Source organism: Acomys minous (assembly GCF_964271855.1).
Source record: "Acomys minous genome assembly, chromosome: 9".
Lineage (NCBI taxonomy): Eukaryota > Metazoa > Chordata > Mammalia > Rodentia > Muridae > Acomys > Acomys minous.
The window spans coordinates 80280797-80299475 of NC_140490.1; the positions used below are offsets into that span (position 1 = coordinate 80280797).

Here is an 18679-nt window from a genome sequence, read left to right on the forward strand (position 1 = left end):
ATTCCTTGGTGGGTTTGCGCGAGCCAGAATCTGATGGCCGGCACAGGTGGACGTAGACTTTATTTACACTATGCACAGGTGTAGGATCAACGCGGGGCGTGTCAGCTGAAGAAGTAGGTAGATCTCATCACTTGCCCCAGATCGAAGGTGCCTGTGGAGCCAAAAGAGCATGGCGCTAGGCCGGGGCCACCGACGTGCCACAAGGGCCAGTGCGCATGCCTCTTTTAAAACCCTTACCTGTTTCTGGCAAGGACTGTAACGTCTCCTGCAGCTTGGTGACCAGAGCGAGCTCTGAGGACTTCAGGGACCTGGTGCTGCAAACAGGTTGGGGTAGACATCAGTAGGGCAGCAGGTGGCAGGCAAGGGACCGGGCCACAAGAAGAGAGGCAGCTCACCTGGAGGCGGAGCAGAAGCGCTTCTCCAGGAACTTAGCCAGGTCTTCCAGGATGGGCTGGCTGTGCAGGCGCACGAACTGTTCGCGGCATACCTGAGGGGAGGGGCGGGCTCTGAGTCAGCCATGGTACAGACTCCTGGAATCAAGGCCCCATCTTGTGCCTGTGGGGTCACTGGGGGGACAGGGACCGGACACACCTCGTTCATCACCGGGATGTCAGCAGCATGTGTCCAGAAGCAGTCGTGCACGGAGACGAAGGTCAGGCCCCTCCTGGGCAGGGAGAGCCCAAGTAAGGTGGCTGCTTGTACAGCTACTGCCCCAGCCTCGTTCTGACAGGATGCTGTCTGTCTGCTGCCCCAGGGTGGGCGCCAGCACTGGGCACACTGCCAGGGCTCTGCTCACCCAGGTTCCCCCCATGTGCTAAGCAGTGAACGTTTAAGGAGACAGTTGATACACCCTCAGACATGACCCTCTGTCCCTGGCATGTCCCAGGCAGCTAAATCTCACTGAGTGCCCATATAGCCTAGGCTCTCTCCATGTACCCCAGGGCTGACCTGTAGCAGGTGCCTATCTGTCCCCTAGGTCCACACCAACCTTGGGACCCACCTATAGCAGGTGCCTGCCTGTCCCCTGGGTCCACACCAACCCTGAGACCCACCTGTAGCAGGTACCTGCCTGTCCCCTGGGTCCACACCAACCCTGGGACCCACCTGTAGCAGTGCAGGGCAGTCAGCATCATGTGGGAGGAGTCCAGGGAGTGGATGAAGTTGGGCGGGAAGCCATTCTTCTGCTTCAGAGTGTTGGGCTTCCTGTGGACCCAGAAGTGCTAGGTCTGGTGCCCTTCGGGCCCAGCACCCTTCCTGCCCCTCCCCCTGCTCCCTGCAGTCCCGTACTCACTGGTTGACATCTACTGAGCTGGTGAAGGTGATGCTCTGGATGCCGCCTTTGACCTGCAGACACAGGTTGGGGGACGGGTGAGCCAAGCGCTGGGCCGGGAGGAGGGGGAGGAGGGAGGAGGAGGGGAAAGGCATTTCCAAATACCTGGACCTTGGTCTCCCGGTGATAGGGCTGTATGACGGGGATGCCCAGGGGCGTGACCCACTCCACAGGCCAGCCCGCGTGAGAGATGAGGTTGGCACTTTCTGTCAGCCAGTGCTGCGGGGGTGACTGTACATCATAAGTGAACCGTGGGGTGGAGGGGCCCCCGGATGGGAGAGGACTGGCAGAGACACACCTGAACGCCCCCCTCACCCTCGCGCCATGGGAGAGGACAGGCAGGGATGCACCTGACCTCCCCCCCCCCCCCCCAGGACAGGCAGGGGCACACCTGAATGGCCCGGGTGCTGGAGAACATCTCCTGTAGACTTTTGAAGACCTGGCGCACGAGGTAGTGTGAGGCTTCCCAGACATACTCCTGTGGGGACCCGGTGGTAGACATGAGAGGCAGGTGGGCAGGGCCAGCAGGTTGCCGCTCTCCGTGCCCCAAAGCCAGCACCCAGGCTTTACAGAACTAGAACTGTTCAGAAGAAGCAGGCTCAGGCTCAGCAGAGGGAGCCGCACCCGGGTGGGGAGCGCGCAGGCTGCACACCTGGGGGAAGTCGCTGAGTTCGCGCAGGCGCTTCTCTATCTGCAGGCGCCCGCCGTAGCGCGTGACCCCATACACCACGGTCATCACCGTCTGCTTCACCACCTTGCGGCTGATGAAGCCCTCCAGCACCTGCGCCACCTTCAGGCCCTCCTTGGCGTCCTGCAGGCGGAACTCCTCCACCTGGAAGGGGGCGGGGGCAGGGGAGCGCTGTAACGTCAATTCCCCACCAGAGACCCCATCCAGGCACTCGAGGGAAAGGGGCACCCTGGCACCCACCTGTGCTGCCACCTCCCTGTACACGTCTTGGGGCAGGTCCGAGGGCTTTAGGTTGACTGAGGCGGCACCTGCACTGTCCCGACCTAGTGCGGCGTAATGCTGCAGGCCATTGCAGGAGCCATCCTGGCCACAAGGGGTGCCCATGAGCTGAGGCTGGTGCAAGGAGCACCTTGTCCTCGGGAGACTGGGGACCGGCCCCCCTCACAAAGCACTGCACCACGAGGCTGGTCCCACAGAGCAGTACACCATTTAAGGTAAGACCCTACTGTAAACACCAGTTCCTAGGGCACCTTGGGTGTGCATGCTCACCTGGTGAACTGGCAGGTGAGAGACGTAGGCGGCGGGGTCTGGAGAGCGGACTGCTTGTGCCACCTCCATGCAGCAGGCCAGGGTCTGCCAGGGCTCATCAGCTTCCATCCACCACTTCCGGCCCTTTGGAGGGTAGGACCCATGGGCCTCAGAGTCAGCACAGGCCGGCTCAGGTGACACAGGCAAGCATGTGTAACGGAGAGCAGGGAAGGAGGGCCGCTCGGGTGACAGCCAGCAGCTGCTGCTGGGTTAGGTAGGATACCGCCAGTGGCGTTGAGCGGGGACATGGTGGGCAGGAGGGATGTGGGCAGCTGGGGTCAAGGGTTGGGAGCATCTGAAGGAGGTAGTCCAAGCCGGAGTGGACAAGCTGGGAGGGACACGGAAAGTGAGGTGGCAGAGGTGGGAGCAGCCAGGGAGGGGAGTGCGTGACTCCCTACCGTCAGGGGGTTGTCCGCGGAGTCCAAGATCTCCTCCATGACCTCGTCTGCGAAGGCCAGGCGCATGCGCAGCGAGTCACGCTTCTTGAGGCCCGTCAGGTTGACCAGATGGATCTTGAGCCAGTCCAGGCCATGTGGCCCCAGTGGGCGACCTTCCGCGAACTCCAACAGCGCACGCGCCAGATCACTGCCCAGGTGGTTGAAATGCGGAGGGCAGGGGTAGGTGCGGCCACGGAAGTCCATGTTGTGAGGCAGCCAGAAGACACGATGGCGCAGGTGTTGCGCCAGTGACAGGCGGTACAGGGCCTCGCTGCGCAGGCTGTGCATCTCCCGAGCCGCCTTGAGGCAGCGCGCTAGCTCCTTCCGCAGCTCGGCTTTGTGCACAGGCGTGGAGCTCGGTGACGGGTGGCGCTGGGCCGGCTGTGGTGCCTCTGAGCGTGGGGGAGGCACGCCTAGGCGGGCACAGCCCTTGTCCCGGAAGATCTGCAGCACTAGGTCCAGCAGGCGCCCATTGACACGCCAGGCGCAGTTCCCCAGCTGTGTGAGCGCATCCAGGGCACCGTGCAGTTGGGCAGGGGCGCAGTTGTCCAGCAGACGCTGGTGCTGTGTGGTACCCTCCACGGCCCGCATTAGTTTGGTAGAGCTCAGCAGGTAGGCTCCAGCATGTGGCGATGTCCAAGGCAGTGGCGGGCACAGCATAGGCACTTCTGTGGTCTCAAAAGTCAGTGTGGGCTCCGCTGCCGTCTCTAGCAGCTGCATGAAGGCAGGGTGAGGCTTGAGGATGCCTACCTAGGCGGAGAGCAGACACAAAAGGTATGGCCAAAAGGCTGCTTACTGTTGCCTCTCGGCCACCACGCAGAGAGAACAAAAAACCCAGCGCCTCAGATTAACGTAACCCCATCCTGCTCTTCACACACGCATCCCAGCACAGATAGGGATGGCAGCGCAGTGCTGCCCAGAGTGGCCATGCTGCCCTGTGCCCTCATAGGAGGCCCCGCCCTGGCCCTGGCCCTGTGGGCACCATTACCTGGCGGTAGCTTCGGAAGGAATAAACGTGGTAGAGCACCGGGATGAGGCGGGAGGTACTCTGCGGAGCCACCAGGCTGCGTGGCATCTGCACTGCCTGCACCAACAGCTCAGCCAGCTGCTTGCCCAGCTGTATTAACACCGCCAGGGACCAGGGCTGCTGCAGCGGGCCCTCCAGTGGGCCCAGAGATTCCCAGTACTCCCGCGGCAGGCAGGGCGTCACCTGCAGGGAGAGCTGGTCAGGAAAGCTGTGGGGCTGCCCACATTTGAATTTTCTGGGTTTCTCTGTGTAGCCTTGGCTGTCCTGGACTCGCTTTGTAGACCAGGCTGGACTCAAACTCACGGTGATCCACCTGCCTCTGCCGCCCGACATTTCCCAGAGGTGGCTGGAGATGGGGGTGCCTGAGGAGTGTGATGGAGGAAGGGGGCGGGCGCCATGTGTGGTGATAGAGGTGGAGTGCCAGGGTCAGCGGGAAGCCCCGCCCACTTTACCTGTGTGTCTGAAGCCAGCAGCCGGAGGTACTGTGAATACTGCTGCCCCAGCTTCTGCACGTGGTTGGTGACCTGCTTCCGCTTCACCAAATGCCGATTTAACACGCGGACGCCCAGGTTATAGGCCAGGTAACTGAAGGGCTCGCCTTGCGCCGGCAGGACCTGCAGAACCTGGTGTGCGAGAGCAGCCCTAGCTGCGGCTGCCGGCACACACCTGCCGGCCCCTCCGCCCGGCAGCCTCCAGCCCCGGCTTACCTGCATCAGCACGCTCACAAGCTCCCCCTCACTGAGCAGGCACAGGAAGGGGTAGAGGGTGGGCTGGCCCTCGCGTGCCTGCCAGGCCATGGTGGCCTTGGTCTCCTGCAGCACTCGCAGAAGCTCTGCCTGCCACAGCGCTTGCAGTTTCTTCAGGGTCTTCCGCTGTGGGAGAGCAGCTGTCACTACCCTGAGCATGGAGCGCCCCTGCCGAACCTCGCAGGGCCCCAACTAGGGTCACAGCTCCAAATTTGACAGGGTACGACGGGGCCCGGTGGCCTCAGGGTGAGCCTTTACCGCCTCAATGACCTCCTTGGTCATTACTGGGGGCTTCTCCACTGACTGGACACAGACGTTAGAGCTCAGCTCCACACGCAGCTGCTGGCAGAAGAGGTCCTCCAGGGTCGCCAGGGGAAGGTGCAGCTTCGGGTAGGACGCGGGGCCTTCCTGCCAGGCACAGGCAAGCAATGAGGCTGCGTCCGGGAGACAGACCACCGTGCCCTGACAAGAAGCCCCCTTATTGCCTCTGCCAAGCGTGTGCCCAGAGTAAAGCCCTCCAGCACTAAGAATTGAAAGTGCTGTTCACAGAGGACCCGGGTTCAATCCCCAGCACCCACAGGGTAACTCACAAGTACCGGGAGCTCCAGGAATTGTAGAACCCTTATCTGGCCTCTGAGACTACCCCTAAACACACATATAAACTTAAAAATAAAATCTTAAAGCTGGGCATCGTGGCTCATGCTTTTAATCCCAGTAGTCGGGAGGCAGAGGCAGGCAGATCTGTGTGAGTTCAAGGCCAGCCTGGCCTACAAAGTGAGTTCCACAGAGAAAGGCTACACAGAGAAACCCTGCCTCAAAAAAGTCAAGTTTAGGGCTGGAGAGGTGGCTCAGAGGTTAAGAGCACTGTCTGCTCTTCCAAAGGTCCTGAGTTCAATTCCCAGTAACCACATGGTAGCTCACAAACATCTATGAGATCTGGTGCCCTCTTCTGGTGTTCAGGCAAAACACTGTGTACATAATAAATAAATAAACCTTAAAAAAAAAAAAGTAGAGGCTAGTGGTTAAGAGCACCATCTGCTCTTCCAAAGGTCCCGGGTTCAATTCCTAGCACCCACATGGCAGCTCACAACTGTCTGTAACTCCAAGATCTGACACCCTCACACCAATGCACATAAATTTAAAAATTAAATAAAAATATTTTTTTTTAAAAGTAAAGTTAAAAACAAAAAAAGCTTATGTACTCAACGGCTTGTGCAGACAGAGGGACCTGACTGCCGACAACCAGCAGGAAGAGCCCACTGCATAGATGAGGGACACACAGGATGTCCCACCCACACATGGCTATACCACTGAGCCACGGCTCCACAGAGTGCAGGGACCTGGAGGCCACTATAATGAGTGACCAGCCACAAAAGGCCACAGTAAGGGGCTCCACGATAGGACACATCCAGAACGGGACAACCCAGAGGAAGCCGACTCGTGGGATTCACCTGCAGAGGCATGAATCGACAGTGTGCCTGCTGTCCAGCTTTCCTGATGCAGGAAGGGCAGAAAGTGGGGCTGGCTCACCTTGGCGTACACCTCCCTGAGCAGAGTGGACCTGTTGACCGGGTTTGGGGCCTGTGGCGGCGGGTTGAAGGCAGGCTCAGCCTTGACCATGGCTCTCAGGAGCATGGCTCGGTCCTCCTCTTCCAGGATGAGTTCTGTGAAGAGCAGCCCGGGCTGGAGGCCTTCTTCCTTCATCTGCGTCAGACACCTGAGGCAATGTAAGGGGGGGGGGGTGCGCAAACTCAGCACTCGAGGTTCGGGGGACCTAAGGGGGGGCGGGCGTACCCCAGCATAGTCCTGCCGCGCCGCACCTCTGGGTGGTGTGGACGTCCTGGTCCCGGCGTCCCATGCACTGGAGTACAGCCGCATAGGACCACAGGTCTGGGGTGAAGCCAGCATCTTTCAGCATGAGAAGCACATAGACCAGCTCCTGTAAGGAGCCCTGGGGATGGGGGGAAGGGGGGGTTGAGGGCCTGGACCCATCCCCTGTGCTCCCTAGGAACCCACCCACCAGTGAGGGAACCTGGCAGGAGGGGGCAGCACAGTCCTTCTGAGAGACACTGCATCATTGGGGATGGAACCAGGGCCTCATGCAGGACGGGCATGTGCACTACACTGAGCTACACCTCAGGGCCTGTGTGTTTCACTGCTGCCTGGCTTATGTACATCAAGCTGGCCTCAAACTCAGAGATGCACCTTGTCTGTCTTACCTCTCTTTTTTCTTTTCTCTCTCACTCTCTCTTTTTGTTTGTTTGTTTGTTTGTTTGTTTTCAAGACAGGGTTTCTCTGTGTAAGCCTCGGCTGTCCCAGACTCGCTTTATAGACCAGGCTGGCCTCGAACTCACAGTGATCTGCCTGCCTCTGCCTCTCAAGCGCTGGGATTAAAGGCGTGCACCGCCTTGTGCAGCTCAACTTTCTCTTCTCATTGCCATTTTGTTCTGTTTTTCTCTTTGAAATAAGATAGTGTTGTATTTCTCAGGCTGGTTTTGAACTTCTAGACTGACATTCTCCTATCTTGCTGGGGAAGAAACTGAGGACACGGAGCTCTCACAGCACCCTGAGTTTCCACCAAAGACACGGAGCTCTCACAGCACCCTGAGTTTCCACCAAAGACACCGAGCTCTCACAGCACCCTGAGTTTCCAAAGAGATTTATGAGAAAGAGCAAGTTCCATACTGTGGAACATAGAGCGTGTCCCCCAAGGTTCCATAGCCATTGGGACAGCAGGGCGTGCGCGTGCGCGTGCACGTGCGCACACACACACACACACACACACACACACACACACACACACACATGGGGATTTACTGTGTGGACCAGGCTGGTCTTGAACTCAGTGATCCACCTGCCTTTGCCTCCTGAGTGCTGGGATTACAGGCGTGCACCACTACCACCCAGCTTACGGGAAGAGTGTTTCCTATCTGAAAACCCTACAGGAATGTACCCATCAGAAGGCAGAAAACTTGAGCCGGGCCTCACCTGGCGGGCCCAGCCGAGCATCACTGTGTTATACATGGCCAGCGTGAGCAGTCGCTGCTTTTCTCGCCTGCTGTGGTGAGTGACCAGCACGTGGTGGGCGAGGGGCACATGGCCGGTGCAGACACAGCACTCAAAGAAAGTCAGCAGTTTCTGCTGGAAGCCCAGGTTCTGTGGCTCTACCGCAGCACGGGCCTTCGTCCTGGCCGAGGTCGGCAGGGTAGCCTGCAGGGCCTGGGCCAGCTGCTCTTCCTCCGAGCTCTCGGGCACCCCCTTCTTGCCTCGCTGCAGGCAGCCGGACAGCTTCTTGCTCCAGAGTCGGGGCTCCTTGTGAAAGGGAGGGGACGGCCTTGCGCCGGTTTGCTTCTGCCGCAGGTCAAGAAATTCCTCCCGGCGCTTCCAAGTCACCCGCCTCTCGGTCTCCAGCTTCTGCGCCCAGCGGCTGCTGCAGTCCTGGGGGGGCCAGTCCGTGGGCACCTTCTTGCGCCTCACCTTGGAGGTGCTCTCTGCCTGGAGCTGCCGCACCCGAGCCTCCAGCACTGCAGAGAGCAGAGGGAAGGAATTGAACCACACCTGCATCTCATGATGCTCTGAGCCTAGATCCCAGGGTCACCCCGAACTTTTTCTCCTGGCAGACACCTTGCCCACCTGCTCACCATGGCCTGCTTCTCCCTCCTTCACGCCTCCCAGCCTTAAGGCCTCCCGCATCAGCCAGCGCCTTTGCACATTCTGGCATGGGACAACACACGCCTCAGTAGAGACCCAGCAAACATCCATCCGTTTTACCGGGCAGATCCCAGCAATGGGGAGGCAGAGGCAGGCAGATCGCTGTGAGTTCGAGGCCAGCCTGGTCTACAAAGGGAGTCCAGGGCAGCCAAGGCTACACAGAGAAACCCTGTCTCAAAAAACCAAACCAAACCAAACCAAACCAAACCAAAACAAAAAAACAAAAAGCCATCTCTGGCTCAGTACCATAAGTAAGCTGCGCTCTCTCTCTCTCTCTCTCTCACACACACACACACACACACACACACACACACTTACTCCAAAGGGCACTACACAGGGAGCACCTGTGACACAGCTTTTGGAAGTGACTAAGCCAGCACATGAAGAGGCCAAAGCTGAGATCATAGCATACGAACAGCCACAATACCAAAGCCTTTAATCCTAGCACTCCAGAAGCAGAGGCAGGCAAATCTCTGAGTTGAAGGCTGGCCTGCTACAGAGCAGCCAGAGCTACTCTATCTCAAAAACAAAACAAAACAAACAAAAAACAGAGAGACACAGAGACAGAGAGAGATTGGCTGAAACTGGGTTTCAATTACACGTTGACTGTGCAGAACTCGAACTAGAGACTCTCCTACCTGAGCAGAGACCGTGCCAACAAGTGGATGTCAGATACTTGCTCAGGTCTAATTTGAGGGGCCCAAATTGTCCTTCTGGAAGTGAGAGGCCCCCGGAACCAGCACAGCACAAAAGAGGAAGCCATAGACCACCTATTGTACATTCAGGCACCGCTGCCTGCTCGGGGACCTCTCTGTCCCACATTACACATGCTGCCCTGATGTGGCCAGGTACAGCGGGCCGCCCACTCCCGCACGGCCTCACCGTAAGGAGCCTGGGACGCCAACTCACCTTCCAGCAGTTCAGCATGGCCACACTCTTTCTGCACATCTTGCTCACGGGGACTGGCAACAGAGCTTCTCCTAGAGCCGCAGAGGCCTTTGAGGATCCCTGGAAAGAGACACAGAGGGGGAGAAAACAGAAATCACTGCATCCGCATTGGGTGACCACTCATTTAGCACCCCAGCACTCTGGAGGCTGAGCTAGGAGGGTCCCCGGTTGGGGTCCAGCCTGGGCTACAGAGTGAGTTCCAGGTCACCGTAGGCTAGTGTGAGGTCCTGCCTCAAACTTACCTCATGCCCAGAAAGAAATGGCATCAAAAGCCAAGGGCAGCCATGCATGGTAGTACAGGCCAGGGATCCCAGCACTCGGGAGGCGGGAAGCGGTAGGCCACAAGTTCGAATTCAGTATCCGGCATAGCCAGATGGAAAAAACCATGCCTCAAATAAATAAATAAATAAATAAACCTTCCCCAAATAAATCAAGACCCAGGAAAAGACAAGTTCAAGGGCAGAGCAGGCCAGAGTCCTGGTGCAGGATCCAGCAGAAGGATTCTTAAATAAAAGCAGCCAAAGGTTGAAGTCCAAACCCGTGGGTCCCCAACAGTGGGCAAGAGGGCTACAAATGCGAGCGAGTGTCAAGTCAGAGCGCCCAGAGGACTAGTGCCCCAGCGAAGTGGGTTCCCAGAAACTCCTCCATAGGTCAAAGAGCAAAGGTTGGGGGCGACCGGGCCCCAAGGAAGGGAAGATCACAGCCCCGGGTCCGACACTGCTTTACCTTCCTCCGAAGCCTGGCGGCAGTGCCCAGAAAGTCTCAGCGCCCGGCCGAAACCCGCCGCGCCTCGGGTCCAGCATAGCGCCGACATGCCGCCCGCCGCCCGCACTGCGCACGCGTCGCCGGCTGGGACTTGTAGTTCTGCCACTGCCGGGAAGGTAAGTACGGCTGGCCCCGCGGGAAAAGAACTACAACTCCCATGAGAAAGCGCGCAGTGTGGTGCCAAGAGGGCATGCGCAGAAACACTTCCGATTCGTTCTTTTCAGGTCCAAGTTCCCTCTTTGATTTTTTTTTTTAACTTTTTAATTTTTTAATTTTTTTTATTTTTTGGTTTTTCGAGACAAAGTCTCTCTCTGTGTAGCCTTGGCTGTCCTGGACTCCCTTTGTAGACCAGGCTGGCCTCGAACTCACAGCGATCTGCCTGCCTCTGCCTCCCGAGTGCTGGGATTAAAGGCGTGCACCACCACACCCGGCTGACAAATGTGCTTTAATTTTAATCCCAGGTGTGTCCGCAGCAGCCGACTATAATTTGCCTTCTGCTTTAGCGCAGGTGTGGTTTTGCCAGCTGCAGATGATTTCCATGATTGTGTGAGGTTTGGAATTCTGGGAACTCTTCAAAGGGTGTATAAATGCGATGGCCCCCCGCAAGAGGCGGGGGTCAGTGGTTGTTGGTTGTTCAGGGAGGTTGGTTGTGGTTTGTTAGTAGTGATAGGGGGTGAAATGGTTGCGTGGGCGTGGGGGGAGGGCTGATAACAGGTGGTAAAAAGAAAGACCCACAAAATTACAAAGACCAGCTACAAGTGCCACCCAATGTGAAGATCAATGCCATAAAGAAGGTGGCAAGGGATGAAGGAATGAATTTTTTTCTAGAGACCAGCAACAAAAAAAATCATTGCAGGACCGGGCGTGGTGGCGCACGTCTTTAAATCCCAGCACTCGGGAGGCAGAGGCAGGTGGATCGCTGTGAGTTCAAGGCCAGCCTGGTCTACAAAGTGAGTCCAGGACAGCCAAGGCTACACAGGGAGACCCTGTCTCGGAAAAAAAAAAATTGCTCCCAGAGGGGATTTTCTTTTTTTTTTTTCTTCTTCTTCATATATTTTATTTCATGAAAGACTGGCTGAGCAGTTGGGAAAGTTTTGGGCGGAAGTGAGGGTCTGCGACTGACATGGGGAGGGAAGGGGTCACTCTGCTCTCTCCTTTCCCAAAAGGATGTAGCCGAGTTGGCTGTGCAGCTAGAGAGGTTTTGGATGGAAGTGGAAGCACTTGACACCTGAGGAGCCGCGGACAAGAAAGAACAACACAGCTCAGTCCCAGTGACTGAGCAAGAGACGGGAGCCTTCTGTGGGAGGAAAGACAGAAGGGAGCTGTGCCCGAGGGCAGCTGGGTCAGAGAAAGCTGGAGTAAGACGGGAGGACAGTGGTGAAACAGCCTGTTTTGAGAAAAAGATTCATCTCCTACCAGCTGCCCAGCCAGAATTACAGGAGGGGCAGCCTGGGGTCACCTGATCACCACCAGCTTTCCCAGTGCCTGCCAAATGGCGGGGGAACAAGGTTAAATAAGATGGCAGAGCTATAGAAATGATAGGGCAGGGGCTGGAGAAATGGCTCAGCAGTTAAGAGCACTGTCTACTCTTCCAGAGGTCATGAGTTCAATTCCCAACAACCACATGGTGGCTCACAACCATCTCTAATGTGATCTGATGTCCTCCTCTGTCTGCAGATGTACATGCAGGCAGAGCTCTGTATACATAATAATAAATAAATAAATCTTAAAAAAAAAAAAGAAAAGAAATGATAGGGCTAAGGAGTTTAAAGAGTCTGTGATTTCATATGGGATGCACTAGCCTCATGTGGGGAAAAAAAATTCTACTTAACTAGGCTACTCAAAATATACTGTAAGGGAGGCTGGCCCACAGTTGCAGTGTTTAACGTGCTTGAAGGAGGAAGCTGCGAATGTTGAGCAGTGAAATAGAGCAAAGGTGGGGAAAAGAGTAAGAGACCAATTGCTGCTTGAGGGGCGGTGCTCTGAGATACAAGAACACGTTCAGTTTGATGATGCTCATGCAGAACAACGTCGCTTAGTGGATTTAATGACAAACAATAAGGGATGTGACCGATACTGGTCCTCATATGTACCGTGCTAACCTAACAGGTTAAGCTAAAACTAAAGGTCTCGGATATCAAAATGCCCAGTGTGTTAACTGTGAGAAATACAATACTTTGTGTGCTGGAAAAAGTGGATGAGCCATTTCTGGAGGCGATGGGTATGTCTATGCAATGTGGCAAAGACCCAGGAGTGCTGATCCAAAAGAGACACTCCAGGTAATTTCTTATCATTGGGAAACTGCCTTGGGGGCCTGGCTCAGAGCCCAGCAGCAAAAATTACCCACTGTTTTTCAGTCAAGAAGTTACGTGCAAATTGAAAAACCTCCACTTGGTATGGGACATTTAATGCGTGCTGGCAGTGCTGCTGTGGACCTGGCCACGGACAAACACCACACTCCAGCCTCCAAAACCCAATGTTATAAAATAACTGCTGGGCCGGCTGGGGCGGTGGCGCGCGCCTTTAATCCCAGCACTTGGGAGGCAGAGGCAGGTGGATCGCTGTGAGTTCGAGGCCAGCCTGGTCTACAAAGTAAGTCCAGGATGGCCAAGGCTACACAGAGAAACCCTGTCTCAAAAAAACAAACCAAATAAAATAAAATAACTGCTGGGGTTTATGGTCTCTTGCCCTCAGGGACAGTGGGATGATCTTGGGAAGGAGTGGGCTGACTTCCCATCATCAAGGAATCATAAATGAAGATTTCAAAGGAGAAATTAAAAGTATGTCCTATGGAGCTAGAGAGATGGCTCACCGATTAAGAACACTGTCTGGGGCTGGAGAGATGGCTCAGAGGTTCCCAAAGGCCCTGAGTTCAATTCCCAGCAACCACATGGTAACTCACAATCATCTGTAATAAGATCTGGTACCCATACATGCAGACAAAGTACTGTGTGCACAATAAATAAATACATCTTTGAAAACAAACAAACAAAAAACACTGTATGTTCTTCCAGAGGTCGTGAGTTCAATTCCCAACAACCACACGGTGGCTCACAACCACCAGTAATATGATCTGGTGTCCTCTTCTGGCCTGTAGGTGTACATGCAGACAGACCACTGTATACATAATAATAAATAAATATTTAAAAAAAAGAAATAGAAGGTTTGGAGGATACAGAAGGTGATGAGCTGATGTAACTATCTTTTAACAAAAATCTTGGAACTCACCGGGCTGTGGTGGCGCATGCCTTTAATCCCAGCACTGAAGAGGCAGAGGCAGGTAGACAGCTGTGAGTTCAAGGCCAGCCTGGTCTACAGAGAGAGTCCAGGACAGCCAAGGCTACACAGAGACACCCTGTCTTGAAGAACCAAAAAAAAAATCTTGAGCCGGGCATGGTGGCGCTCGCCTTTAATCCCAGCACTCGGGAGGCAGAGGCAGGCGGATCGCTGTGAGTTCAAGGCCAACCTGGTCTACAAAGTGAGTCCAGGACAGCCAACGCTACACAGAGAAACCCTGTCTCAAAAAAAAAAAAATCTTGGAACTCAGAATGGCCACTTCAAAAGATTTATGCAGTTTATAGGAACTGGAAAGTTATCTCAGACAAAACAAGTGGTTGATGGGGTAAATGTGTAGGACCAGAAAGTCAAATTGGAAAGTTAGGGCCTCAGGAAGCTACATGCCCATACATTTATGGGGAAGGGATCTTTTACAAAAGCGAGGTATTGTAGGAAATCCATTAACTCCGGTTTTTCTAATCCAGATATCTCCCAAATAAATGGGACAGAGACCTACTGATTTATTTAAACAGCTTTAAGCACAATAACTGGGCAGGTGCAGTTTAAACTAGTTGTCTAAGCCAGTCTGGCTGCCTCCAGCCACATGCCCCAAGTCAGTCTTCTTCCTGTCTGGGCTGGATCCGGTCTTTCAGGCCACATCTCTCTCCATCTTCTTCCTTCTCCTCCTGGTCCCGACCTGAGGCTCCAAGCCTGGGAACTGAAGCCCTGCCTGCCTCTCTTCTGCCCAGCTGGAAGATGCCTAGCTTTTCCGTTAACCAATCAGAGATAATCGTGGAGCAAAGTTTACACAGCGTAGTTGAGTGTGCATGAGAACGCACTTGTCTGGACTCCAGCCAGTTCTTGGGGCCCACAGTTTACCATCTGAATACACAGAGCACCAGCCCAGCCCCCCAGCATTGGGGTACTCAAATTAATATTACGCAAATTCCAGAGACAGCCTATAATGAAAAAAAGGGGTGAGATGGTAGATGTCCCTAGGAAATGTATTGATATGAGTCATCAAAAACAACCCCAAACTGTGAAAATTGTCTAAACACGGGACGTAACAGAGATTGAGTTTCCAAATTTATAATGGGGTACCGCTGATGAAGTGCCAATGGCCCTGGCAGTGGGTAGATCAGTAACCCTACACCAAGGAAAATGTACAGGCACCTAAGCAGCTGGTACAAGCCCAGCTGGAAGCTCAGCATATAGAAGACGCTACCAGCCATGGAGTTCCCCTGCGTTTGTAATTAAAAAAAAGAAAAGGAAAGAAAGAAAGAAAGCAGGGGCTGGAGAGATGGTTCCGCAGATAACAGCACCTTCTGCTCTTCCAGAGGTCCTGAGTTCAACTCCCAACAACCATATTGAGGAGCACAGCCATCTACAATGAAATCTGGTGCCCTCTTCTGGTAGTCAGGAAGAACACTGTATACTAATAAATAAAACAAGTAAGTAAATCTTAAAAAAAAAAAAAAAAAAGGAAGGAAGAAAGAAAGGAAGGAAGGAAGGAAAGAAAAGGAAAAAAGGAAAGAAATTGACGAAGGCCGGGCGTAGTGGCGCACACCTTTAATCCCAGCACTCAGGAGGCAGAGGCAGGCGGATCGCTGTGAGTTCGAGGCCAGCCTGGTCTACAAGGCAAGTCTAGAACAGCAAAAGCTACACAGAGAAACCTTGTCTCCAAAAAAAAAAAATTGCATATTTACAAAAAAGTGTCCTACGTGGTCCTTATATAATCTATAATCAAGCCCCATTACTCACTGGAATTAACCCCAAAGGCAGCAAAAGAAATGAAATCTGGAGAAGGATATGTTTCATTTTGCAGAATTCGGAAAACTAAAGTTTGTACACCAAACTTTTTGTACATCAATGGTAATTGATACATATTCAGGATTTTAAAAAAATGTATATGTAGGCTCAATTTTCTTAATTATATTATTGTTACTTATAAACCAACAGTACCTCACTCATAAACTGACTAACCTAAGCAATAGGGAAAGGAGATTAAAGAAAACAATAATGAGCCTGTAAGGATATCAGTTCTGAGGAATCTGTAGTCAGCAGGATTTCTTCTGCTGGAACCTGGAGCAACCAAAACTCGGAACCTCAGCAGGAGCCCAGAGCCCCGAAGCCTTCCCTCAAGCAGTTCTCTCTAGGAGCATCTCAAAGTGGAGCGATGAACAGCCAAAACTATCCCAAGTCTCTCCAAAAGCCCCCTCTCCTGTTTTTTTGTTTGTTTGGTTGGTTTTTGGTTTTTTCGAGACAGGGTTTCTCTGTGTAGCCTTGACCATCCTGGACTCACTTTGTAGACCAGGCTGGCCTCGAACTCACAGTGATCCACCTGCCTCTGCCTCCCGAGTGCTGGGATTAAAGGCATGTGCCACCACGCCCGGCTTCCCCTCTCCTGTTTTGGCCCATATATATGTGTGTGTGTGTGTGTGTGTGTGTGTGTGTGTGTGTGTGTGTGTGTGTGTGTGTACATATATATATGCGCATCCTCCCAGAGTCTGTCCACAGATGTTTTTCAGCTGGCCACAATCAAGCTCCCACATGAGGTGGTTCGTCTTCTAGTGGATTAACATCACCTGTTCTCTCACAAGTCTGTTCCCCATCCCATACGTGGGATCGGAACAAAAACCATGTTTACCTCTCCTTCATGTATACAGTGCTCTGCCTGCATGTACACCTGCACACCAGAAGAGGGCATCAGATCACATTATAGAGGGTTGTGAGCCACCATGTGGGTGCTGGGAATTGAACCGGGGTCCTTTGGAAGAACAGCCAGTGCTCTTAACTGCTGAGCCATCTCTCCAGGGTTTCAATGAGCATCTGCCTTGAGTTCTGGAAAGCCTGATTCCGTAACTGGAAGTAATGGTCACCACGGGTTACCAATGCACACTAAAACTGACAATGCCCCTGCACGTGTCTCTAATAAAATTAAACACATTTTTCCATATTATATCATAAAATATATTACTGGCATACCACACAATCCTATAGGACAAGCAGTGTAGAGAGATCTAGTTACACTTTTAGGAAATGTTTATAAAACAATGGTAAAATGAAGACCTTCCCAGAGATAGAATCAACAGTGCTCTGCTTACATTTTTTAAAATTATTTATTTATTATGTATACAGTGCACATTAGATCACATTATAGATGGTTGTAAGCCATGGCGTGGGTGCTGGGAATTGAACCGGGGTCCTTTGGAAGGACAGCCAGTGCTCTTAACTGCTGAGCCATCTCTCCAGCCCCTGCTCTGCTAACTTTAAATTTTCTTTCTTTTTTTTTTTCTGATACAGGGTTTCTCAGTGTAGACTTGGCTGGGCTGGACTCACTTTGTAGACCAGGTTGGCCTCGAACTCACAGAGATCCACCTGCCTCTGCCTCCCAAGTGAGGACTTTAAATTTTCTTAATGCTCCAGACTGGAAAAAAAAAAATCTGTGTGTTAATGAGAAAGGAACAGCAGCAGCCGAGAGACACTGAGTTATAGGGGGGGAAAACTGTGTAATTAAATCTGTCTGCATAATATGTATTATGTGTTAACACCAAAATGGAACTCTGTGACCAATCTCTGCGAGGTCAAGGTCAGCCTGGTATACAAAGCAAGACCAGGTCAGCCAGGGCTACAAAGAGAAACCTGTCTCGACAACCCCCCCCCAAAAAAAATAAATAAACAACGTGCTTTTGTTTTAATCCCAGCTGTGAGGATGTGGGGTTGCTTCAGACCCTCCACAGCAGCTCTAGCAGAGGTGTGGTTTTGCCAGCTGCAGATAACTATGTGGTTGTGTGACGTTTGGAATTCTGCGAACTTTTTAGAGGGTATATTAATGCTGGGACCTGAAAGGAGGGTCTGTGGTTGTTGGTTGTTTAGGGAGGCTGTTTGTGGTTTGTTAGTAGCTGAGGTCAAATAAGAAACAAAAGGAAAGAAGTTAGATTCAGGGATTTTCCTATTTCCTCTCTATCCTCCTTTCTCTCCTGTCTAGAGTTAGAGGGTGAAACCAGGGTGGTAATTGGAAAAAGAAGAACACACAAAGTAGCAAACTACCTACACAAACTACCTATGCACATAAAATAAACATAAAGTATTAAGAGAGAGAGAGAGACAGTGAAGCAGGACTGGGCGTGGTGGCGCACGTCTTTAAATCCCAGCACTCGGGAGGCAGAGGCAGGTGGATCGCTGTGAGTTCAAGGCCAGCCTGGTCTACAGAGTGAGTCCAGGACAGTCAAGGCTACACAGAGAGACCCTGGAGAGAAAGAGAGAGAGAGATGCAGTTGGTTCCTGTTCTGTCTTTGTGCTTCCTTCACCTGTGAAGAAGGTTCAGAGAGGTCCAACAAGTAGGCCAAATGTGGAGGGAAAGTTGTGGGTCAGTCCAGGTCTGCGTCAGCTTCAACTGAAAATCCAAGCTTCAGTCCAGGGTCCTGCTCTGTTCCTCGCGGACAGGAAGAGAGAAAGAGAGCAAGAGTGAGCCAGATACAGCCGTGACATAACCCCAGCTCCTCCACAGCTGTGATGTTTTGTTTGTTTGTTTGTTTGTTTGTTTGTTTTTCAAGACAGGGTCTCTCTCACAGCACTCGGGGAGGCAAAGGCAGGAGGATCTCTGTGAGTTCAAGGCCAGCCTGGTCTACAAAGTGAGTCCAGGACAGCCAAGGCTACACAGAGAGACCCTGTCTTGAAAAACAAAAACAAAAACAAACACACAAACCAAAAAAAGAGAAGAAAGAAAGAAAGAAAGAAAAAAAAGAGGCCAGGGCTTCCTTTGGGATGATGGAACATTCTGGAGTTTGACAGACGATGGTTGCCCAATGCTTTTGCACTAATGACTGAGTTTATGCTTTGAATGAGTGATTTGTATGGTATGCAAATTATATTTCAATGAGCTGTTATTAAATTAAACCAAGTCAGACACCTCCCAGATGTGCAACCTGGCCTCTCACACATGGAATGCAAAAGTCTCCAGGAGTGCGAGGTGTTCACCCAGAGAGAGGAGCGCTGAGTTCCGCCATGGAGCAAAAGTGGCCTGCTGTGGAAGTTTTGGGTTGCGATATGTGCACATGTTTTTGTTTTAATCCCAGGTGTGGGCTATGGGGGCGGCTCCAGTTTGTCCACAGCTGATAACCACCTCATGAGAGGGCACATGATGTTTGTCAGCTGTGAACT

General features: G+C 52.9%; 1 protein-coding gene across 4 annotated transcripts; it reads right to left on the reverse strand.

Annotated features, from left to right (window-relative positions):
• Nucleotide 1: 1 nt before the first annotated feature.
• POLRMT (RNA polymerase mitochondrial) lies at nucleotides 2–10341 on the reverse strand. Of its 4 annotated transcripts, none has more exons than XM_084795486.1 (21): nucleotides 10202–10341; nucleotides 9437–9535; nucleotides 7805–8340; nucleotides 6637–6767; nucleotides 6347–6533; nucleotides 5075–5224; nucleotides 4778–4942; nucleotides 4523–4693; nucleotides 4032–4253; nucleotides 3005–3793; nucleotides 2568–2690; nucleotides 2259–2381; nucleotides 1983–2162; nucleotides 1722–1808; nucleotides 1436–1549; nucleotides 1292–1344; nucleotides 1105–1203; nucleotides 592–664; nucleotides 396–487; nucleotides 238–314; nucleotides 2–151 (listed from the first exon to the last, which is right to left on the reverse strand). In XM_084795486.1, the coding sequence occupies exons 1-21, from the start codon at nucleotides 10287–10289 to the stop codon at nucleotides 102–104; spliced, it is 3609 nt and encodes a 1202-aa protein (XP_084651612.1). In that variant the 5' UTR covers nucleotides 10290–10341; the 3' UTR covers nucleotides 2–101. The 4 variants fall into 4 exon arrangements, with proteins under 4 accessions (XP_084651612.1, XP_084651611.1, XP_084651610.1 ...); XM_084795485.1 differs by having other exon boundaries at nucleotides 1436–1561; XM_084795484.1 differs by having other exon boundaries at nucleotides 5075–5278.
• Nucleotides 10342–18679: the final 8338 nt, after the last annotated feature.

Coding starts and splice junctions, on each gene's coding strand:
- POLRMT (XM_084795483.1), bottom strand. CDS start 10,289: ATGTCGGCGCTATGCTGGACCCGAGGCGCGGCGGGTTTCGGCCGGGCG. Junction 6,768..7,804: donor TGCTCGGCTGGGCCCGCCAG/GTGAGGCCCGGC, acceptor CCCCATCCCCAG/GGCTCCTTACAGGAGCTGGT. Junction 152..237: donor ACAGTCCTTGCCAGAAACAG/GTAAGGGTTTTA, acceptor TTGGCTCCACAG/GCACCTTCGATCTGGGGCAA.